We start from the raw sequence: 25,268 nt of genomic DNA, 5'->3' as shown, positions 1-25,268 counted from the left end.
AACAAGCAGGGGGGCTCTGAGGTGTGGAAAACTGAAGTAAAGCTTTAATAGTGTTTGGTTTAAAGCAGTAGCCAGTGGTTTTGGTCTGAGGGACAGGACAGGACAGGACAGGACAGGACAGGACAGGACAGGACAGGAAGGGAAGGGAAGGGAAGGGAAGGGAAGGGAAGGGAAGGGAAGGGAAGGGAAGGGAAGGGAAGGGAAGGGAAGGGAAGGGAAGGAAGGGAAGGGAAGGAAAGGAAAGGGAAGGAAAAGGGAAGGGAAGGGAAGGGGAAGGGAAGGGAAAGGGAAGGGAAGGAAAGGAAAGGAAAGGAAAGGAAAGGAAAGGAAAGGAAAGGAAAGGAAAGGAAAGGAAAGGAAAGGAAAGGAAAGGAAAGGAAAGGAAAGGGGAAAAGAGAAAAGGAAAAGAGAAAAGGAAGAAGGAAAAAAAATCAAACCAAACATAAACTCCAAATTAAATTACTCTGTTACTTATCATTTGTAAGTATGGGCCAACACCTTATCATATATCTGAAATACTGCAATATTCACACATTCATTTAATAAAGGATATCTCCCTCAAGAATAATGGCTCAAGGATTTCACATACAAAGAATTACCACGAGGGAGCGAATTGTTGTATACCTGTTGTTCCTCAGAACCCTATGCATTACCCTCTCTGGGCTCAGTGCTTGCAAAAGTCCATCTGTTTCATTTCTTTGAGCTGTTAAACTGTCATTCCTGCTGGTGTTTATCACTGAATGCCTGCACTTTGGAGCAAACCTGTAGAGCAGCTGCTGCACTGGGAGGAAAATGGGATTGTAGCATAACTGCTTGTTTGACCTTGGCTCAGTCTAAACTCCAGTTAACTGAGTACTGACTCCCCTAGCAGTGCTACTCACCATCATTTACTCTCAGACTTAGCCAAAGTTCTGCATATTTTTCCCTAGTAATGTGGAAAACTTCTAAAACTTGTAGAAAAACAGAATTATACTGTTTGGTTCCTGGCTATGCATATGCGTGTAACACTGAATACAATTTTCCATCTAGGCACAAAAATGAAATCACCTCTGTGGTGATTTATATGATTTTCTTTTTCAGAATAAGTTCTCTTTGGGGACCACAGCAATAGAAAAATGCAGTAGAAGAATATACATTTGGAATGAATTAAAACTGGTGAAGGAAGAGTACTTGCTTCATTTTAGAGGAATTCTCTGATCCTAAAGCTGTATGAATAATAATATGAAAATCTGGCAGCCTCCTTATTCCTTCCACTGTTCAATGAGGCACTCAGTTTGCTTTGGGATTATAGATGATAAGGAAGACTTCTCTCTGAAAATGGAATAGATGTTTATTGGATGTTAAGATGCATGAAAAAATATTATTTGAACTACCTGAGACCATGCTAAGAGATTGTTTATGTAAGGGGAAAAGAAAAGAAACGAAAATGTTTTTATTATAGCAGACAGAACCCTACATTAATGGAAGTTTTGAAATACCCTGCCAGGAATTGCTTTGCAATCATTTTGGGAATTGCTGATAAGTTTTGATATAATAATAATAATAATAATAATAATAATAATAATAATAATAATAATAATAATAATAATAATAATAATAATAATAATATTCTAAATCAATCTATCACAGACAGTTGAATTTCTGGTGTAATTGTAATGAGAAATAATCAGAAAATATTGCAATAATGAAATTTTGAAATAAACAGTTGCAAAGAAGAGTGGATGATCGATTTTTTCTTACATTTTGGAATAAACTTATTTTCCGGGTTAGGATATTCGGACTTGTAGACCGCATTGTTGGTATAATAGTTATATAGTTATATAAGAGTTGGTGATGGAAGAAAGCCCTTCAGACTGAAATGCTGCATGGCCAACCAAGATGAATAAGTCAAACAACTTTTCATCACTTTGACAAATGCAGTCATTACATGTTTCTATCAGATTTGGGTGGGGGAGGGATTTTTCCCTTTCAAGAAACATCACTTCAGTCTTTCTACAGCTTAGCTTAAGTTTCCTTCCCATCAACACCTGATCTCTTCCAGCCCTATGGCAGTGGCACTACCAGTGACAAATGATCTGTTAATTGAGTGGTGTTGTCTTTTGAGACTGTAGCATTTCCCTAATAGGCTGTCATATGATCTTATAGAACTAAAATAAAGATATTTTTTACAATTGGGTTGTAAAATACATTTGATTGCATCTAAAATTATTTATTTAAATGGATGTAAATGAGCTACATATTCAGCTTTATATAGAGCAGTACAAGACATTACAATTTTGCTTTTGTGATCTAATGAAAGTTTTTGTTATTGTGTACATCCTAGTACTACTAATTATATGTGTTCAGAATTAATATTACCCATACTGGTCTTTTAATTGGGTGGAATATAAACATCTGTGTTCCTGACAGTGTTTCTCCTTAGCAGTTACATTAAAAGTTTATTTGATGACAGCAATATAATGATTATATTAATTACAAGTTGAAGTGATGTCTACTTTTATTACACAAAACAATTTACAAAACCTCTCCTAATCAGAACACATTTACTGCTATATGATAAAAGAAATTGAAGTCATGAGTTTCATAAAGTTATATAAAGTCATTAAAAGAATCATGCAGATAAGAGTCATTAACTGTGTACATTTACCTAATGAAAATAGAAAGCAGAAATCTCTGAACAGATTCATAATCATTTGGGTTGAGGGCTCGTAATCAGTGATGTGGCAGATAAAAAAAATCAAAACTGATTAAAGGCTTTAACATGGTGGAAACATTATGGAGATGTTTGACACATTGCCAAAATAAAATAAAACTTACTGAGTGTTATCTACTTGCATTTTCGATGATTTTGTCACTTCCAAAATGGTTCTATGGAATTATTCATCTGTCAGCAGTTCAAACAATACAATAAAGTAATTTTTAAACATGATATAGATGCTTGGCAGGTACATTGTGTGATGAGAGTGTAACTTCCAAGATTTTTTATTCAGTGACTGCTGTAATTTTATCATTTCCTGGGAGCTGGTATCTAGAAAGGAGTGGGGCTTGTCTTTCTCTGTTCTGTTTTGATATTATATTTCATGTGATAGCATGTGGAATCTTATTCTCTGATTAGTTTCTATCTTAGTATTTGCAGGATCACAGAATGCTTTGGGTTGGAAAGTACCTTAAATATCATCTGGTTCCACCCCCCTGCCATGGGCAAGAACACCCTCCACTAGGCCAGGTTGCTCAGACCGCCATCCTATCTGGCCTTGAAGGCGTATCTGTGAAGAGCTTACTTGTAGGGTCAGTTATGCAGTTTCTTCAGGTTCATACTGCAGTGCCATTGTAAGGACTGTGACTATATCATATAAATAAATTGTACCAAAGAGATACGTTTTAAATGTTTCAGAAGAGGATTTTTAGCGTGAACTGTTGCATAACCAGTCAGGTTCCTAAATATCTTGTCTGAAGAGAACAAAGTCTTTGCTTGAGATTGTTAATGTCTTGAGAACCAAACTAAGATTGCATTTCTTAGGATTATAAAGATGGCATGGTTTATAAAGATGGCGAGGTGCAATGTGTGTCTCTTTTCTCATGTTGGCACACAAGGTGTTGCATTGGTGAGAAATTCAGAGCTGGCTGCTCCTAACAGACTTCACAGCTGCCAGTAAGAAGAGTGAAAGAAGGTTGAGGCATGTGCTCTGTAAGGATAATTGAGGACAGTTATTCTCCCCACCTTTATTAGATTCATTTATTGCCACGTATAACAGAGTCCAGTTTTTATCTTCTAATCAATTCTGTGAATTCATGTCTTCAAATAATATACTAAAAATGGCAGCATCAACCTAGTAGTAAGGAATATTTTAAAAACCTGTTGGCAAGTAGTTATAGAAACTGTTACTGCAGATTGAAAATCAAGTGTTTCTTCAATATAATGTGCTATTTATACAAAAAAATGATCTTAAAGTGTACCTAAAAGGAATGATGTTATTTTCCTGAACTTATTAAAGCAAAGACAGAAATGGCAGCTATTTTGATGGAAAACATAAACCCCCCAGTAAGTAAAGGTGAAATAGGGATTCAACAATGATAAAATTGTTGAAATTATAATTTTCATCATACAACAATAACTTTTCACTGTACAAAGTAAGCTTCAATGAACAAAGAATGAAACATGAGTTTATTTAGAATGGGTGAGTCATGTTATGTATAAACTGCTAATTTTCTTTATATTTTAAGAGGGTATTCATTTCTTTTTCAGTGTGAAATAATAGAAATTAATATTAAGCTTTGAGGTTACAGTATGTTTACGCAAACATTTTTCATTAATCATAATAATTGACATACCCACATTAACTCAAAATGTTAAAAAATCAAATAATAATTTCAGTTATTTCAGGATTTCTTTTCTTTTCTTTTTTTTTTCTCTCTTTTAGAATTGGGTAGAAAAAGCAGAGAAACAGAAACTGTTGTCAGACACCCTTGACCTTTCTGAGCTGTTTCATCCAGACACATTTCTCAATGCCTTACGCCAGGAGACTGCAAGGTGAGGGAAAAATAATGTGCCTATTTGTGTTAATGTGCCATTGTTCCTTATGTGTGAGGATGGTTATTTCATTTTGAGGACACAGAGCCAAAAAGTTATGTCAATTGCTGTCATCAGTCATCTTTTTTTTTATTTCTTGCCTTGAAGTAAAGTAGCTGTTACCTATTTAAATACTTATTATTGGGGTTTTTTTCAGTTAGAGATGTATTTTTCTTCAAAGTAAGACTTAGTATCATACGGTGCACATTGAAAATACATAGAGTTTGGTTTTGTGTTTGATATCCTGTTGTTTCACATCTGTAAGATTTATTGTATGTGTGTTTCCATTGCAGAGTAATGAGGTGTTCAGTGGACAGTCTTAAATTTACAGCTTCATGGAAAGGGCGAATAGAGGAAGGCAAACTACAAGTTAAGGTATTTTACTAGGATGTTTTACTAGTATTTTATGAGGATGTTTTATCACTATAGTCCAAGTCATCTGTCCGTAAACTTCCTAGAAAACTGAGCTATAAATAATTGGTGTACCAGAGGTAAAAAGGCTGGTTAATGGTATACAGCTACTAAAATGACAGTGCAAAATTCCACAGAAAATAGAAAAGGAAAGCAGTTATCTTTTGTCTTCTCCCTGGTCTCTGTTGTCGTTTTAAAATTAAGCTTATTCCTCCATTCTCTTCAACCACCTCTTAGATGAAAATTGAAGCTGCAATTTTTATGAGTTAGAATTTTGCTCTTGTCCAGATAGACGAGTGGCTGGTAGCCAGAGGAAATAAAAATGTAAATCTGTAAGTCTAAGGCATGTGCTAAAATTTCTTTAATCACTGGAAGCAGACTACTAAGGAAATAAACCAAAGTAAACTATTAGATGACTAGTTTTTGATATTATAAAAACCCAGGAATTTTTAAATGTTAGTTAAGCCTACAGCCAGCAACCATAAAGTCACCACTGATTGCTTTGACAGCAAAGTAGAGATGAATCCCCAAATGGTTTAATTTAGCTTCTTAACATTCCAGGTAAAACTGCCACTTTGGTCAGCACAGGTCTCTGTGCACCTTTTTTATACTTAATTTTGTAGGGAATTAACAAAGTAAGTTTTCTGTGCTGTCTTCCTACAGGTATGTTGATCCCAAAATAATGCTGCACAGCTCCACGTTCTGTGTTCAGCATGGAGCTTGGCCCTTAAAACCACATCCCCACAGAGACACTTGTGCTCAATGCAGGACACTCACCAGCAGCTGTGGGGTCCATGCAGCTAAAGCAGAGATTGCTGCATTAGGAGAGAGAGAGAGAACAAGTCTCTAGTCTAGTAATGCAGACAGACACAAGGGTGGGGGAGATATTAAGGTTCTGAGCTGGCTTCTGACACTGTCAAAAATTATTAATACAGAATATGTAAGTTTTCATATTCCTAAAATAACAATATATTGTAAAGCCAGTAAAGATAACTGTAATCATCCAATCTGCCCTAAATACAGTGCAGTCTTTTGAACTTTTTTGAATTAATTCCTGTTTGAACTAGAGAATGTAATTTTGAAAATTCTTCAATTTTGATATTTAAGTAAAAGTAATGCCTGCCTGCTTCATTTCATAAGCATGAGAAGAGAGGGCTGTAGAAGTTGGAGATAAATAAACCAGGGAACTTTTAGGGCTTGGTTTAAATCTGGTATATGACAAATATACCTGCAAATCACATGATCTGAGGTTACAGATTCAGCCAAGGCTTCTAAGGCCATAGCAGTAAGTCAAAACAGTTTCACATCTCAGACCAGTCATTCTAGTAGGCTAGCTATCAGCTGCAGACTGTAGGAGCTTGAAGTTCTTCAAAACCGTGTTAACATTTTTGAAAAATGTCAGAAGTCAATGTCAAGTACCTCAACTCCTAAATAACATTAACTCAGTATATTCATATATTAAAAAATATCACAGTGTTTTACAGTTGCCAGATTGAAGGAGCTTCTGGGCAAATAGAGTGAGAGGAAAGAATTTTGTAACAGTACTCCAGTTTTTATTAAACTTCTGACTGAAATTTAAAATGTTTTACTGTCTGAGAATTTATGTGGCAATTTTTTGTCAATGCTAGTTAAAGTACACTGTTAGCAGTCTATATCATGTGTAGGCAAAAGGTTAATGTATATGATCTATTGCTTTACAAGAATGTGTCATGTTCTAAGAGGGATTTAAAATCAAAAGAGAATTTTGTTTAAGAAGAAATTCTCTGCCCTGAGAATAGAACAAACAGTTAGGTGATTGGTTATTTTTAGCGTAATATAAGAGTCCTGTCAAGTTTCTTCGCTTGATTTAAATATTATCTTTTCCTCTCTAAGAGAAATACTCATTGATTCTCTATTAGTAAGAAATCACTAGTATTTTCACTGCTCCTTTTAATCTTTGATGAATGGAAAGGCTTTGGAACCCTTTGCAATGCTGAATATTTAGATTTCTCTACCATAAGTCCTTCCTCATGTTCATGGAGAACTGAGAAGAAACTTTCCCATTAGTAAAGCTATATATAACAGAGGCTATAACTAGGGCATGAAAGTGTCATTGATTCAGAAAAGTAATTCTCTAAAATGTGTCTTGTTTGATAAGGATCCTCTGGATTGTACATTATGGTTGGTTCACCAGAGCAATATGAATTTTAATACTGGTAAAGTAAATGTTGTATTGGCAGTTTCAAGAATTCAGGATAACCTTGTTCAATGGGAAGCTATTCTGGTGGGAACTCAAAAAAAGAGAATTCTATCAGCAAAAATAATAAGTCCTTAAACACATACTGTGGTGAGATAGCTGGGACTTGTTTTATCCCACCTAAATAAGAAATTGTAGCTTACCAGACTCCCCTGCAGGAAACAGACCATGGTATAGGCTATTCTGAGGTTTATCAGTCTCAATTGATGCAAATGGTATTATTTCACTTTATGTAACTAACTCCACCGAGAGACTTGATTTTGTACTCACAGAGTTGGGGGACTCTCTTTCAGGGTGTTGGAGAGTTCTGCTCAAGTCTCTGAATCAACAAATACTTAAAAACCTAATAGAATGTCTCTGTTGAAGGAAGTACAAGTAGGAATACAGGTGAATTTAAACCTGATAGTCACACATACTTCATATAACTTTCTTAGGAAAATTGTCAGGCTTCGAAGACATGTTCTTCAAGATTTTTTCTTACTTTTTATTTTAAAAGGTTTTGATGACTTAGAATTTATTCTATGATAAGGAAAAAAGGAGATCTCCTTATAGTCTGTATGATGAAAATGCTTTCTTGGTCTTGCTGTGATTTTAAAAAATGGCATCAAGCTTCAGCAATTGTAGATGGTTGATCTTACTATGCCTAAAAATACAAATAATTTACCCTATGATCATCTGTAAGTTAGAAGTGTGCAGTTCTAGAACTGTCAGTGAAACTGCAAAGTAGGCAGAGGAAAAATCAGGCCAAGAACACACCTTAGTCTTATGTGAATTATCAAATGAGATGCTAAATTATCAGTGTTAATTCAGGTGATGGTTTAGATGTATGATGTGGAGTGGATCTCCTCTAGTAATATGTGATGAATATTTGATTTAGGATCTAGCTGTATAAAATTACACCTTCCTCAATATCACTTAGAATCAATCTGTATGAAATTACATCTTCTTTAATGTCACTCCAGGTTGCTTTTACAAAAGGTACTGAAAATGTATGGCTATTGGACTAAAATTACATATTGATATGCAAATACTTCTTTTCTGTTTGCTTTGTGCACTGATTGTGCTGTTTCACGACAGCAGGTAGTCATTCCTTTTGGCATTCAATTTTCTGTATTGTAGAAAAGAGTGAAAGAAAGGAAGAAATATGGTAAGAAACTTACTGGGTAGTAAGTAGTATGTCCTTGGGTAGGACTTAATATACATAGTAAAAAATAAAAAATTACTGAGAGTCTCAAATCCGCAATATGAGTATTAATATCAAAACTATACTCTTAGCAACTGACAGATATATTATTAAAAGCATACTGAGAGGTATTTTTTTACGGTATACCTCCATCCCAAAATGTCAATAAATTAATGATGGAGGCCTGTAGAGGTAACGAAGTGAAAAATATGACTTCCCAAAGTCTGCTGCAGTTTGGATCATGTCGTGGAAAATTATGGCATTAATTAGTAAGGGAAGATCTGTTGCAGAGAATTTGAAATTTGGAAACAGATGTGCTTTAAACCATGGTATCAGCACACTTTCTACAAAGGTATTTTAAAGAAACGTAGTCTGTAATGTGTAAAAATAGCTTTTTTGAACCTAAACTAGTACTGATAACTATGAACTGCCAAATTCTTTGAAAGAGTTAAAAATTATGGTCAACTTCTGCCATTACTCTCTGGTGAGTTTCAAAGATACTATGATTATATTACAGATGCTGTGAAATTCAAGTCTTTTATAGTACTTGTAATTTCTCTATAATGTTTATTATAGAAATGAAAACATGGCTATTGGTGTACTCAGTCAAATGGTATAGAAAGTACATTGTTCTAGTATTATTGGGTTTTTTTTCTTAATGTCTTTTCATGTTGAATAAAAGTAAAAATTTGGTCCTAATCTTCAAAGGAGTTTCTACCATTGGTTTCCAGGAGAAGTTTTCCAGGAGATCAAATGGTATTTTACACAACTGTAATGTCAAAGGGACTGCAAATATCAGAAGAAGAAAAGTGCACTGAAAAATTTTTTCAATAGATAACCCACTTCTATAGAAATTTCTTTCAGAGATGTTCAGGATAGCCAGACCTTTGAACATCCTAGCAACAAATTTTAAAACCTCTTCATCAGACCAATCTTTGTCCAATAACTTTGCCATAGTTATTTATTAAACTGTGGTCCCTAAAAATATTCCCTGCAGAAAGCAAGAAGGATGGAAAGAATAACATAGGAGATGAATCTTTCTAAAATTTGTGTGAAAGTTAGACAAAAAGTCTACTCTGAACTTTCCATCTGGGATTGTTTTGGTTCAGGTTATCCACAGCTTTGGTGGTTTTGCTGTTAGTCCAGTCTGTATGAAGCACAGATTGCTCTAAAGAGCATTGTCACTTCTCTGGTCACTGTCTGTCCAAGGAGGAACACAGCTTTGTTCTATGTCTTTTTTAAATGCCATGTTTTATAATATTTTTTTTCATATTAGAAGCTGTACATCTGCATCTTGCACATTGTAAGGAAGATTCTCCAGCCCAGTGTTAAAAGAGAAATATGAGTTTAAAGAAGCAAATTCTTGAAGTGTAATGCCTGTCTACAATCAAAAGAATAACTAGAAATTAAAAATGCAAAATGTAATCTTAGCTAATTTACACTTAATATATTATTAATTAAAAACCCCTAACACTGGGGAGGACAGCATGGCTTTTCAATCATGACAGTAACCCACACTGTGTTACTGTTTAATTACATCTTTTGGTGTAAAATACATAATTTTAGAATACTAAAATTACCTAAGGAAATTATATCCATTTCATCTATGATACTAATCTTCATTGTAACATCATACTTTAACTCCTTTATGCAATCTGATGGATGTTTCAAAATTTCTTGCAAGGGAAAATATATTAGAAAATGACATTTTTTTCCATTTTCCTTATGTGATCACTTCTCCAATATCCAGCAACATTGTATTTCCTAATTCCAGCACTGCTTTATGAACTATACATTTGGTGAAAGTTAACCTCAGTATGATAAATTTAATTCAGGCTTTAGTACAATAGTGTAACAGACAGATGATTTTCAGATTGTAGCTTCTGTTACATATCTGCTGCAGCTAGATAGTTAGCCTTTTGAAAAGCTGAATGAAAGTTATTATTGAATTAAGTTTTCCTACTGTTAAAATGGAAGTTGTCACTTCAGCAGGCCAAAATTACTATTATTATTATTATTATTAGTAGTAGTAGTAGTAGTAGTAGTAGTAGTAGTAGTAGTAGTAGTAGTAGTAGTAGTAGTAGTAGCAAACTAGTAGTATTTGTACTGAGGAAAATAAAGCTATCAGCAAATATTGGAATTATTTTTAAAGGAATCTAGAATAGATGTCACCAATTTATGGAAGACTCCAGAGAAGAAAAAATAGAACCTTTAATTCAGAGGCCGAAATTACTTAATTAAAAGAAAACACTTGAAAGATGTTGCAAATAAAGCACTGCATAGTTACTTAAAGAAGCATCTGTGATTCTTATTTAATTTTTGGCAAAACAGCAAAATGCTTGTCTAAGAAGTTTTGAGTTTGTTAAATAAAATTTTCTCTCATATTATTTCAATATATTTTGTTTGCCTCTGCTGAAGCTCTGTAGTTGCACATTCCATTCTTTGAAAGCTGGACTCAGACTTCCAAGCAGGAAGTCCTGCTTATTGCAGTGATTGTTCTTCTCTTTTTCTTGACATTGTAATGGTTGTGAACTTGGCTGTTGTTATCATAATTCCATTAATGAAATTCCAGGCAACTGCAGTTTCATAATTAATGACATTTACAGGTATTTTTCTCCGGCATTTCAAAGAATGTGAATCCAAATCAGAGGAAGTTCACAGTGAAGTGTGGTCCAGATCTTGCTTTTAAATCATGTTTCCTATTCTCACAAAGAACATAACAGTAATTAATTTCCTGTCATTTAAAAATTTGGTCGCAGTAAAAAGGTTCATCATTTATTAAAGCACAGTGTAATCATTATTGACATTTTAATTCTGTTATTTATGTTTGAATATTTTATATTTCCATGGCAGATCAGTGGCTTACAACTGGAAGGTTGTCGTTTCGATGGAAATCGACTTTCAGAAAATCTGCATGATTCTCCCAGTGTGTCATCTGTTCTCCCTTGTTACATGGCCTGGATTCCACAGGTACTAAATTATTAAAAGCCCTAAACTTTCAAGACCCATAATTTTATTTTTTCTGTGTAGTAGCTTTTCACTGTGATGTTGCTGACCTGTTTTCCTTTCATTTCAAAATAAAAATCACAGTCTTTACTAAGAAAAGCAGTTACATTATTTAAAACTGAAAGTTATTGTAATTTTGTTTATATTCTTTAGCTTATATTGCTTAGATGAAGGCAAGGGCTTTATTTCAGTCATACCTTAGTTTCTTTGTCTTTTAAAAACATTAGCATGTTTTCAAACCTTTATGAGTAAATATATACATGTGTTTGGGAGTTCATTCCTAGAATGTATTTTCTTTGCTTTTTAAATATTGAAGCAAAATGCAGCGGCAATAAAAAAGAGAGAACATGATGTGAGCTGTAAGCAAAGAAAGCCTTTCACCTACTTATACTAATTTTAAAAAATGCCAGTGCTTGCAGATTTTAAGATGAAAGAAAGTAATCCAAACAGTAAAAACTGTTACTGCTTCTGCCCTCCAATTGGCATAGCAATTGCTGATAAATAACTCAAAAAGTCACATAGAATATATTCAAGGCTGTGTCTTTTAACAAAAAATTACTTATTATGGAATTCGTCTCACATTTAGGAAGCCCATCCCATCAGAAGACATCTGGGATAAATCTGTCCAAGTGTGACTCTAGAGACAGCCTAGACCACCATGATGACCTTTCTGTATTGTGACAGATAATATGCAAAGAGCTCCATTGCTAACACACTGCTGTATCCCAACTTGGTTTTTCTCTCATTGTTATTTCCAGCAAGGGAAATAGAGCATTATATTATAGTACAGCATTAGAAGTATAAAGGTTGACAGATTTAGACCTTGAACACAGAAGTAAATGCTAGCCACCAGCTGCACCATTGCTCCCAGCTTGGTTAGGAAAGAAAATACTGAAAATTTTAAAAAAAGGACAAAAAATGAAAAGATCACAAAAGCTCTTTCAAAGTTGACCAGTGAAAGATTTTTCAGTTTTTTGGTATTTAGAGGGTTTGGTTTTTTCAGATAAATAAACAGATTCCTAATTTACTTGAGAGGTGGTGCATGGGATAAATACTGAATTGACAGACATTCTAATATATTGGCTCAGTGGTGGATGGTGGAGGTTGGTAATATGTGTGCTTTTCCATGGTAACACCAAATGGAAACACATTTTAAATGAAAATTCAAAGTAGTCCTCCCATTGTTCTGAAAGACATTTATCTTGTGTTTGAAATAAAACAGATTTTTTAGTACTTTTCTGAATAACACTATTTTTTTAAACTCCAAAGGTAGGATCCAAAAGTTATATGTGAAATCAGCAGAGAGCTTTATCCATAAAATTAAAAATTGAGATACTTCAATAATCAATGAATTAAACTTTCTCAAATGTAGTTATATTTGAAATGAATAGCAACTGGCATCTTTGTGTTGGAAAAAAATATAGTTCTTATAAAACACAGACCATAACTTGTCAACTGCCCACTTTTTAAATACAAAGTGTCTCTAAAGAGAGTTTTTCTGAATTGGTCTACCCTTGAGTTGTTTTACAATCACTGTAAAAATTGACTATAATCAAATACTGTGCTCAGAAACCAAAGCAGAATTGGATATCATTCATTTTCCTTAATTTCATTACCTCTCCTTAGGAGAAGAGTGCATAAAATTGAACATATTATCTTAGAATTCTTAGGTTTGGAACTTGTTTTCTTTTCTCCATAAATGCATCTTTTGAAATCTAGTGAGCAAGAGTGTATGTATAATGTAATGCTTTGAAGTAATTGTCAACCAAATTTAACTTCAACCTAGAGAATTTCTCTGAGAGAATCCCCTCAAAATCCTGCAGTGCTCTAAACATAATATTTTTAGCTATTAACACTATGGTTATTCACATATTCATGCTTATTCTCATAAGCTTATTCTCTTATTCTCACATTAAACTGTGAAGGTCCTTTTCATTTTTAATCCACTGATGGATCCCATGCTGTGAAGAGTGTCACTAAAGGGGATGGAACTGTGTGTGAGGCAGTCTGACAAAGAGAACTTTTGGACTGTACTTAAGCCAAGGACATAAGAATTTGTGACTTAAAAAGACTTCCACAGAATGGCTTTAACCCTCCAATAATGTGATTCCTTAAAACATCAGCAGGATTGAGAAAGGCACAGGAACAGATATTTTATTCCTAAAAAGTGTAAAACCAGGTCTTTGAAAGCAAACTGGCCAGCTTCTGGCTCCCAGCTTTGGCAGAATTTAAATTCTCTGATTAACATTTTACTCTCAGTCTGGCCAGCATTTTGTTTTCTTCAGTAGTGTTAACAAAGGAATAAATGGACTAAGTACAGTCCTGAGAACAGCTGAGTTCCTGATTATAAATTACTCTATACAAATATTATCACACATAAATCTTCTGCAAGGATTGAAACACTGTTGTCCAAAAGACAGGAGAAGTTGATTTTCACAAGGAACAGAAAAATTCTTCAGTAATGACTTTATACTTCACATGCAAGGCAAAGTGCTTGAAGCGGTTATTGTTTGCATGTTTCCTTTTTCCTGTTTTTAGTTATTTTCTAATATTGGAGCATCACTAACTCACATTTGATGTGATTTGAGTTAAAATGACACTCATTTTTATTTAAAATTCTTTTCTGACAAGTGTGCTTCTTTGTTACTTGGTTCTTGAAAATTTGACATTTTCCTGTTGACAGGATGGGACATTTTGAGTTTGACAGAAAACATGCTTAATATATATCAGTTGAATCAAACCCTGAACTATTTGTAGTAACTAAATACATCATGGGTTGAAATTAAGTGCTGTAGGAAGTCTTGATGGAGTCTTTGAGCTCAATTCTGTGGTCACACATATGGACAAGGCCCCATGCAAAGCCCAAGGAGGAAACCATCCAAGGCAGTTTGTAGTACAGACAGCAGAGAGGAGCAGTTCAATAAAGTAGCCTGGAACATGTAGGGTAAGGATTTTTGGATTGTAGTTCCTGCAGTATGATGCTTGCAGGTATCTCAGATGACACCAGGGGCTGTGCCACAGGAGGAGGGCAGGGTTTGCTGCAGGGATGGAGGGGGCAGTAGGGTCTCTGCCAGGGCACAGGCACCACAGCACCCCAGCCTGCCAGGAGAGGTGCTCCCCACACTACACCCTGGGGAGGCTCCTGGGCAACTTTCTCTCTGCAGGAAACTGATCTGCGCTTCCCTTAGCCTGGTTTGCAGACACTTTTGACGTGTGATTTTTGGGAGGGTTTTAGCTGAAGGAATATTTTTATATGTAGTTCATAGGATCACCCCTGTTATTTCCTTCCTGGTGTTTGAGTTATGGAGAGAGCGATTTTCCTGAAGTCTCTGCTTCATTCAATTCTTCACCTTAGTGCCCTGAATGAAGACTTCCTTGTCCAAGGCTGCAGTGTCCAAACTGTATCTTCACTTTAGATACCATGCCAGTGGAGAATATTGCTTTCTCATGCTTTGTTGTCTTTTTATGTGATAACTAAGAGCTTGTCTATTGACAGGATGCATATGGTCCATATTCTCCAGAGGAATGCATATCTTTACCAGTCTACTCTAGTGTGGAGAGAGACCGTGTGGTGACAAATATTGATGTACCTTGTGGAGGAAACCAAGACCAGTGGATTCAATGTGGAGCTGCTTTATTTTTGAAAAATCAGTAATCTGAAACTGCATCAACTTGTGAAGTTAAGAGACATTTAAACATCTAATTTCTTACATACTAAAAGAGAACTTTAGATTCATAGCTTTTATATTTTTAAAGAAATGGTTTATTAATTCCTGTTTATTTTTTTAAGATGTATTTAAATAATTCTACTTGACAGAACTTCAGTGTATCTTTGTGGGATATTGTAAAAATTGACATGGCACTATTCAACAAACTGCTAATTTGGATTGTTTCTCTAGATTGTAATATGCTGTATTTCTTTCTTGAAGTTGTTGAAATCTCTTCTGGTTTGCTCAGAAATATTGAACAAAAATTCAAAGTCAGCATTTTTTCTTTGATCTTTTTTCATTATCCTTTTGAAACTGTTATTCATATGTCTCTGTTATTTAATAAAATAAAATTTTAAAACTTACCTTTTGTAACTGAAATTTAATGTTTTACTTGAAGATAAGAATCAGGATAAATGTTTCAGTCTCTTTTAATGATGTTTTACTTGTATTTGTATTTCTTTGTATAGGTAGTAAATAATAGGATTTTTATGAACTTCATGTGGAGTTACAAAGTTAGATAATATCATGAGTATTATCCAGAAGTTACTGAAAAAAATTATGGAACTGTACTAAGTTCCAGTAGAAACGCGCACATAAAAGCCTGCAATAGCCAAACAGACAAAAAAAGAAAAAAAGGAAAAAAAGATATTTCCATCCAGTTGTTAAATGAAAGACAGAGGGATCTAATAGCGCTTTTGGTCTGTGACATGAGAAACACCGGGAATCTTGTTCTTAGCGCAGGATACCCAAGTTTGATTTCAGTGTTTCATGATGTGTCAGGTTGGGATGCTGTCGTAGCATTGGAGTGCAATTAGACAAAATCCTAAAATCCAGCAGGAAGCAGCATTACTGATGTCTCAACAGTTGAAAGTGTCTAATTTTTAACAGGAATTAGACACCTCATGAAGATATTTTTAAAAGCCAAAGGCAAAGCACTTTCTTGGTTTGCTTGTAAAACAAAATAGATTGTTTGGCTCTGATATATCTGATAGATTTTATATTCATTTTGAATTAGTATTTAAATTAAGACTATATTTCACTTTCCTGATATTTTTCATTGATGATTTGAGGGAGAGAGAAGGAAAGCAGAGAAAAGATTGGTCCCATTTTCAGGTCAACTTCTGGAAGCAAGCATTTTTATCTCCTCTATTGTTCATGCCTTAAAGTTGGTCTTTCATCTCTATTTGGAAAGTTTTCCATTTTAGTTGTTCTTCTAATATATGTCCTAAAATAATTTGATACAATTGAACATACATTTTTAAAATTGAATCCTGTCTAAAAGCAGAATAGACTTACTTAATACTTTTCAGATAATTGCCTTATCTTCCTTTATATATTTCACTCTAATTCACTGAAGAGTAAAAGGGTAGAAAATTTGGAAAAAAAAATGTTTCTGAAGAAGAATTGAGGGGAAAATGACAAAGTCTCTATTAGAACAAAAGCACTTGTGTAAATCTATGTACAAGCTCTGTAAAGATTTAAAGGGTGACTTGTCCAGAGAAAATATTCTGCTGTACTAGACTTCCTTGAAGATGAAGAGTTTTGCAGAGGGCATACTTTTAATTCCCTTAGGCACATGTAAAGAACATGCTGCAACTTTCCCTTTTGGATCCAACTTTTTCATAACCTAGACTGAATTTCAGCTCTCATATATCTCAAACTGAGGGATCAGTATACTGGCTCTTATGAATTCCAGCTTCTTTTTAGTGTCAGGTAGAGAAATACAAATGCTCAGCTGTTTGGACAAAGATGTCTGGAAAATAATACACCTTCTTTTAATCTACCTTGCACAGAAAGTAAAGACCAGAGACATAGTAGGTGGTTTTGATGACCTATCTTACTTATAATGGGAAATAAAAGTCTGTAATGGGAAATAAAAGTGAGTGATAGAAATCATGAAAGGAATCATTAGAAGAATATTATAGGAATTTCCTTGTTTTGTTGGGTTTTTTTTTAATTTTTCTTCTCTCCTCATTATAAGCTTCAAAATGCCTTCCATATTGCCAAGTGAAATATGATTATTATTTAAAGTCTCTCAAGTCTCCTCTTGCTATATATTTAGTCTTACTGATTCTACTAATATATAGCTATTGATCCTATCAGAAAGAACAGATATAAAAGAGACTCCTCCCAACCTACCACACCGTATTTCTATTTCAGGGTCAGGAACTGATTCTTACTGATGACTTGTCTGTATCCTAATCCCTCAGAACTGGCCTATCCGTGGAGGTTTGTAACCTCTTCTATCAGCCACTACTGCCGTGGATTTAGAACTGTGTAATATTTCTCAGCTAACAGCATCAGGAGTTTTGTTGCCAGACACACGTTCATGCATTTCTGTCAGAGCCTTCTCTTAGCCAGCTTGATTAAATCTCATTTTGTTTGGTTGTCCTCTCAGTTTAGAACCCCTTCACATTACTGGAACTGTCGGTTTGCTTCTGCTTTTTCTAAGGCCTTCCCTGACTGATATGAAAAAAACCTCAAGCTTCTTAATGTTTAGCTATAACCGGAACATTGAGTTATATTTTTATTTGGACAGATATCCTGTGGGAGACCATTGAGGCTGATCTTTGTTACACATGTGAAAGGCTCTCTCTTTTGAGGTGTCTTTGATGTCTTAATATTTTTTTCAGCACAGGACAAAAAACTGATTTAAATGTCAATCTAATTTTTCAGCTTGAAATCTAGTAGATTTTTAATTATATAATATTATCATCACAAAAATACCCCCAAACCCTGAGAGCTGTATTTTGCACTTACAGTGCATTAAGCAGTGTGTTTGATACTTCTTTTGTTTAAGTGATTTAAGTTTACTAATCTTTCCTTCTCCTAACTGGAGTTATGAACCTAATGTTTTAGATGGCTCACAGATGACCTAAAGAGGAAAAAAGAAATTACTTAACATGTGTTCTTTGCTACGTATTGTCTGTTTGCATTGTATAATATGCTGTCTTTCTACCCAATGTTGTAATTTAAATGAAAGATACTATAGGTAATTGCTACTCTAGATCATAGGAATTGTATTTTTGGCAGTAAAAACAGAACTGGAGAGTTTTTATTACCACCAAAGTGCAGCTGTATCACATGCATAAGCCATTGAGAAGTATGAATCAGTAAACACAAGAAATAAAAACATCAGAAATGCCTTAATGGTCTGAAAAGGGTTTGAAAGAGTCCTTTCTGCTATTCAGTTTCAAGGGTATAAGAACTTGTAAGACCAAAAAGAGATATATAAAGAGATCTTAGAAAACACACATTACTGCTCTGTAAACACTTTCTTTTGAAGACTTGAGATCGGCAAATCTTCAGGAAGTGCAAATTGTTATCAACAGAAATCAAAGTGACAAAATGCAAAGTGAAAAAACCTTAAAAGATAACAAAACCTTTGAAAATAATAAAGATTATGCACTAATATCTGAATGTCTTTAAAATACAAATTTTTTTTTACAAATGCATGTATTTTAACCTTGAAATGAACAGTTTCTTCCTTTTAGACCTTATAGCTATCACATTTCTGTGAGATATTGGTGCTGTCCTCCATTGGAAGACGTGCTGTCACTGCAAGTCTACTGACACAAGGTGTGCTGTGTGCCCAAACAAGAATACAGATTTGTTAAAGCGTCAGACTCACTTTGTGCTATTTGGGGTAAACAGCCTTTCAGAAACAAGACCTATGATGTTGATAGAATACCTCACATATCTTAGTGCTAAGTTAAGTTGACTTAGAATTTTTTCCCATAAAATTTTTTGAATTTCACTAAAGTCCAAATGCTGCAGTGGAAGGCAAGTTATGCAAGTTATGCTGAGTATAAATAGAACTGGTGATGCAAATTGTCTTTCCCCTTTGTGTCTTTATTTCAGCTTTCAGAGACCAGTACTCAGAACAGCAGTAATTTGTCCCCAAGCAGCTATATCACTGTTAGAGTTGAAGGGGGAATAACCTGAACTCCATGCTCAAAAGCATCAAATATGCATTATATATATGCATTATATGTATCAATATGCATTCTTAAACTGACAGACTGTCTTTCAATGACAAAATGGGTCTGCATAAATTCAACTTAATATTGGTTACCATAATAAAAATGTGCAGCCTTTACCAGGACTAGAAATTTCCATATGAAGATTTACATGGGCATTTTTAATTCCCTTTAATTTTTACATTTTTAATCCTTTGCAAATGAAAGGTCTGAATAGGAAACTACATGTGGGAGAGTCTGAAGACCAATAAAGAGTGGGTCATGCTTGAGAAAACATGATGAGCCTCTGTGGGTTCTTATGCTGTGCTCTTCTCTGAAGATGTGCAGCTTCTTCAGTGCACTGGAGTTCTTCACAGCTCAGAAGCTTCCCTGGAAGCCCACGTGCTTCAGAGGCCATCCTCCTTCACCTCAACTCATGGCCTCCAGGCAGTGAGGCTCATAACTCAGCCCCATCTCCTGGAGCTGCATTTCATTTCAGATACTGAAGCCCCTTACAGCAGAGCTCACCAAATGAGTGTGTTTTAAGAACTGCCAGTCTTTAAAATCTAGATTTCCTCCTAGTCCTCATGACCTAGAAAGCAACAGAAGAGGCTTTTTTCACTTTTTGTATGTTTGGCACAAACAGAAATACTTTTCACTGGCCTGTTTCAGAAAATCAAGGAGCAACATTGATGTTCTTTGAAGATCTTCACAACAATTACTGTTAGTGTGGGCTACAATGTGCCTCACAAGTAGTTCTTAGGATATGATCTTTGTGGAAATTGAGGTGGCTATTTCTTTTTATTTTAAAGTTGAATTAATTTGGCTTAATTATAGCACATAAATAATGATAGAATATCCAGAGATCTTCGTATACAGGCTAGTTCTAGAATGGGTGTGTAGGCATGACAGGTTACTCAATGCAAGAATTCAGGTATTCACCCTGATTGAGAATATGTTGCAACTCTATTTTTTCCTCATGAAAGCCATCTGCATTGCAGTGTCTTGTCCAACACATAAATTAACTGAGAGCACATGTCATTTGTGCACAGTGTAAATACCCCATCTGGTGCTTATTCCTGCTGGGTGATCCTGTACGGGAAGCTGCCTGAACTGCAGTAAGCAGATGCCCTAGGTGGGTGTCAGATCTGTGTACTCTAACTGTGAGCAGTTTCTACAGAAGTGTCAGAATTGCTACTGCCTTTGCATCTCAGGAGACAGCCAGCTGCCCCAGCTCTCTTTAGAAGAAGTCTTAGATATATTCTTCATCATTTTCCCCCAGTGTTAGATCTACTTAATTTTTCAGACCAGCAAATATGGACTCTTCTTATTTCTATTATTTTTATTATCTTATTATTATCTTCTTATTGTTCTTATTAACAGATCAGCCTTGGAAAAAGTAATTAGTAATCATGCTTATGAAATGTTTCAGATTGGCAATTTCATTGTCAGAGCTGATTGACTTGTCTCAGCCCCTGGCAAGGTGAGTTCTCCTCATGCAATACCGCATGGTACTACTGCCACGCCTAAGAGGATTTTCATACAATTTACCTACTGAGATCGGGAAGAAATGACAGTTTCTTGGGATGGTCATGGTCGTATCAACATTTCCCACTAGATGGTACTGTGGACTAGACCCTGGTGAGAGCCTGGCACAGGGGACTGAGATGGGTTTGGAAGGTAAAGACAATTTATAGTCTGTAGAACATTGTATCAACAGTCCGTTCCAAAGGAAGTTTCTTACAGCAGTGCTGAATAAGCAGCTACATCTTTAAAAAATGCTTCTAGTTAGTTGTGATGTAGTTCTTTTTAGAAATAAGTGATTCAGCAAGTGAAATTCTCCTTCCTTCTAGATGCCTGGTTTCTGAAAGTGGAAAAGGCACTGACTGACCACTCTAAACCATTTTGCAGCTATTTCTGTACATCTTCAGTGCCTGCATAGGAGAAGGAAGAATGAGGAGAAGGGTGTCCTTGCAGTATGGAAGGCCACCAGCCTCCTGCTCTGCACCAGGCAGAGTGTGGCCAGCAGGCTGAGGAAGCTGATCCTTCCCTGCACAGTACTGGCAACACATTTCTGCCATTCTGAGCCCAGTGCTGGGCTCCCTCCCCAGTGGAGACACAGACATATTGGAGCAGGTCCAAACAAGACATTGGAAAACTTGAGACAGTTCACCAAGATGGCCAAGGGGCTGGAGCAAATGAATTATGGGAAAAGGCTTAAGGAACTGGCCTTCTTCAACCTGGATAAGAGGCAGCTTTTATGGGGAGGGACTTGTTGGCAGCCTCCCATTGCCTACATGGAGGTTATCAAATTTCATGGCAGGAGGACAGGGGACAAGATGTCATAACTGCATACAGGGAAAAATATTCTCCCCCTGAGGACAGTCAGGCACAGGTTTCCCAGAGATGTTGTCCAGTCACCATGCTTGGAAGTATTGAAAATTGTACTGGATAAGACCTTGAGCAATCCATTCTGACCTCAGAGCTGACCCTGCTGTTGGGGACCTCCTGGTGTCTCCTCCAACCTCAAATATGCCATGCCTCTGTCTGGATTAGTTACATGTTCATCATTTCAAGCACAGTGTATAAATTACAGTAAGAAAATAATGTCCTTCTGCTCTTTCTACCTTCAGCTCCATATAGAAATGACCTGCAAAGTCCTTCAGTTTTACAGCTGCCTCATAAGCAATCAGCAAGTTCAGGGGTTAGTCAATGGAAAATGAAGCAGTTCACAGAATAAATGGATGAATGAAATGTTAAACCATAATAGAGCAAGCCAAAAACAATTTAGAGGAACTTCAAGACATAAAACCAAAAATAAATGTTCTGAACACTTCAGAAGCAAGATGCTTGCCAAGGGGAGTATTGGGTTATTAGATTAAGTGCAAAAAGAGTATTCAGAGAAGACCACAACAGAAACCTAAATTCTTTGCATCAAAATTCATTTCAGAGATCCTGAGTGTGATTCTCATTGGATGTCGTACTGACATCTCAGTCTGTGTTTTTTAAATAAGGGATGAGCCTTAGGGATCATCTTAAACTGACCCGCCAAATAAAAAGTTTCAGAAGAAACTAGAAAATAGTTGTAAGAAATAATTTGTTAAGTTCTCATCCAAGAGTCCTTAAGAAACTCAAGGAACTCCGGGCCAATGTTGCTTCACTAGCCAATATGTGTGTCTAACCTATCTTTTAAGTGGGTTGTGGTTCTAGGGGAAGGAATTGTTCTCTTTTTTTAACAGTCTTCCATAAAGACTTTCTTCTGTGTCACACCTACTGAAATTGTAAACCAAAAAATGTGATACTTTAAAAAAGCTTGAATTTATTGATGGAGTCAGAAAAATAATTTGATACAGTATACAGGGATTTGCACAATGTGGGAAAAGTTGGGGGAAGGAACCAATCTGTACAACAAGAAAAAATGAGAGACAAATGGAGGGAGAGAGTGAGTAGTGTTGTGCCATTTTACAACAGCTGAGGGTCTCAATTTCCTACTTGATCTTTATCAAGGCAGGAATCCCAGGCAAGAATATTTGCTGCAGCTCTTCAGTACAATGGCATACTTCTTTAAGAAGTCTGCATTAATTTTACTGCTTTTACTACATTCAGACATGCTGTACCCAAGGGTAGGTTATCTCTTGACCTGTGTGGCCTTTATGCCTCTCTCTTGGATGCTGTGTGATTGAGCATCCTGAAAGGCAGCAAAGGTGTAATCAGCCAGTTTGTTCTTTGCCCTTCCTTCCTTCCTTCCTTCCTTCCTTCCTTCCTTCCTTCCTTCCTTCCTTCCTTCCTTCCTTCCTTCCTTCCTTCCTTCCTTCCTTCCTTCCTTCCTTCCTTCCTTCCTTCCTTCCTTCCTTCCTTCCTTCCTTCCTCTACATCATCTAATATATGATTGGCCATTAAGGTAGATAAAAAGAAGAAAAACTTCACTGAAATAGGTGTTAGGAGACAAGAGTTTTTATCACATCTTGCCAGTTATGATCCAGTTCATATCAAAGAATAGACTGCATCACACCTGCTCCTAGGGATTGCCTGGAGCAGGAACAGCAGAATCACAGGAATTAATACAAATGAAAGTATCCTGACTGCACTTCCTGGTCAACTCCTGAAGTAATAAGGAACAGACCTGGAGGTTTCAAGCTGATCACTTCATAGGACAAAGCTGCCTCTAGGAGAGAGCTGATGAGATGTGACATTTTTGTTGCCACGAGCAAGTCAAAATTACCCTGTCCTGTGTCTGTGATGCCAATTTAACTACTCCCTGAATATCTGAGTTTTAAACAACTTAAGCTAGATATTTGAAATATTTTGATGTTTGATATTTTTTATTCTACTATTACTGAATTAATTGTATTTCACTGGATGGAAATGAAAAGGTCCAGACTGGTGAAACTGGAAACCAGCCTAAACTGAGGTAGCAGAAAGGTGATGCAGATTTCAAAAAAGCAAGTGAAACATGGCAAATTGCTAAGCAATAGAAAGTTGAACAGAGCAAAATTAAATAAAGTGAAAGCTAAAATTTAAGGGGCAAAACCCCTAAAAAATGTTGAAGAATCCCAAATAATGGATTTGACATGCTTGTTGAGGAATTGTGGTGATGCCTTAAGTTTTAGCTTTCATATTTTCCAGACTCTACACTGCCTTAGTGTGTGACCCTGGACTTCATATAAAGTGTTAGCAGGTTCTCTTCACAGTTCAGTTTGACAAAACAATCCTTTTGCAGCCTGAAAACCAAGGACAGTGTTGCAGCTTCAGGGCCAAAAAGTGTAAACAACAGTGAAATGAGGTGAGCAGTCTGAGAGGATGTGATTTTTTTAATCTGAAGCTGAAATTGGACAATTAACGCAAATATGAAAATGGACCAAAACTTATAAAAGTGTGAAAATTTGTGACTGGTGATCCATCTTGCATCCATCTGAGTCCATATTGGGCAGAGCCATGGCTGGGCTCTTGTACTGCCCAAGGTGTATCTTTTGAAGGCCGTTTAATAAATACCTACTTTGTTCCTTTAACTCTGTCTAGTCTCTGCTCCAGGTCAGCCTCTTTGGGCAACAGTGGAATGCTTCCCTACTGGAATGTGAAGCAACTGCAGTCAGAATAGCCAGACACCCACTGGCATCATGCCAGCTATCCTGAAGAGTAGTCCACACTGAAAATCTATCAATTTGATGAAGAATTGTATACCTTGTAATCCAGAAAATACTTGTGCAGTGGAATAATGCAAAGATGATTCAAAATCAGCATCCAATTGGATGCTGCCACCATGAATGGAAGGTGAAAATTGCTGGTTTAGATCCAAACTACATGTCAACTGATCCAGTATGCTGCCACAACAAATAGTTGGGGGGAAAAGAAAAAAAGATAATTCACCCAGCAATAGGCAAAAGCAGTAAAGTAAAGCTGTGTATATTTCCTTCTCTTTCCTACAAACTAAAGGTTTTCTCCATTTTCCAAAGCACAGAATTCATTCCCTTTCCAGGAAAACATGTGTTACCCAGAATATCCCTGAATATTTCTGTGATGCTTATATATGTATGTGTAAACCTTCTTTGAGGTGTCTGAAATTTTGAGCCCGAGACATACTTTAAAAAAATGGATTTTTCTTTTGAGATTCTTTACTTTATACATGTTTATGATATTCCCTTGTAATAATTTCCTTCTGGACAAAACAATCACAGCCATTCAGAGTCTGCTGATAGAAAAAGTTATTTTCCATCTAGCCATCTTCTACTGCTTTTGCTAAGTTTTTCTGAATTTTGAACTATTTTTTTCTTCTTTTTTAATGATCAGGTGGTCACAAAGTTTCAGGTAACACCATGTAAAATTTCTGATTTTATTTGATATCCATACACTACAGTAAATTGCTTCCCACAGGTTTCATATCCTGTTGAATAGCACTCTCCCAGTGTTTCTTCATGAACAGGACAAATATTATAAGGTGAAGGGTTGCTCATGTCCTTTCATTAAATGATGGGAGTTGAGCCAAGATCCATTAGGCAAATACTTACTTATTCTTGCCATTTTAATTTAAAGGAGCACTAAATATGAATAAATCTTTACAAATTTGAATTTATATTTTAATTTTCAAGTAATTTATAAATAGATCATGTTTCTTTCCCACCTACAGATGGAACTACTTCAGAGGTAGGTGTTTAGCAGACAAATTTTTATTTTTCTGAAAAAGTACTCAAAAGAA

General features: G+C 35.7%; 1 protein-coding gene across 1 annotated transcript in view; it reads left to right on the top strand.

Moving 5' to 3' along the window:
* Nucleotides 1-15,410, top strand: part of DYNC2H1 (dynein cytoplasmic 2 heavy chain 1) — a 144,699-nt gene extending 129,289 nt beyond the window's left edge. Inside the window, 4 exon segments of the mRNA XM_030946228.1 lie at nt 4,422-4,531; nt 4,864-4,945; nt 11,254-11,370; nt 14,903-15,410. Coding sequence (XP_030802088.1) covers nt 4,422-4,531; nt 4,864-4,945; nt 11,254-11,370; nt 14,903-15,061 — 468 coding nt within the window. The 3' untranslated portion in view covers nt 15,062-15,410.
* Nucleotides 15,411-25,268: the final 9,858 nt, after the last annotated feature.

The sequence above is a fragment of the Camarhynchus parvulus genome, chromosome 1 (assembly GCF_901933205.1).
Source record: "Camarhynchus parvulus chromosome 1, STF_HiC, whole genome shotgun sequence".
Classification (NCBI taxonomy): domain Eukaryota; kingdom Metazoa; phylum Chordata; class Aves; order Passeriformes; family Thraupidae; genus Camarhynchus; species Camarhynchus parvulus.
The sequence above is the reverse complement of the archived record's forward strand: the minus strand, read 5'-3'. Positions and strand labels throughout refer to the sequence as shown.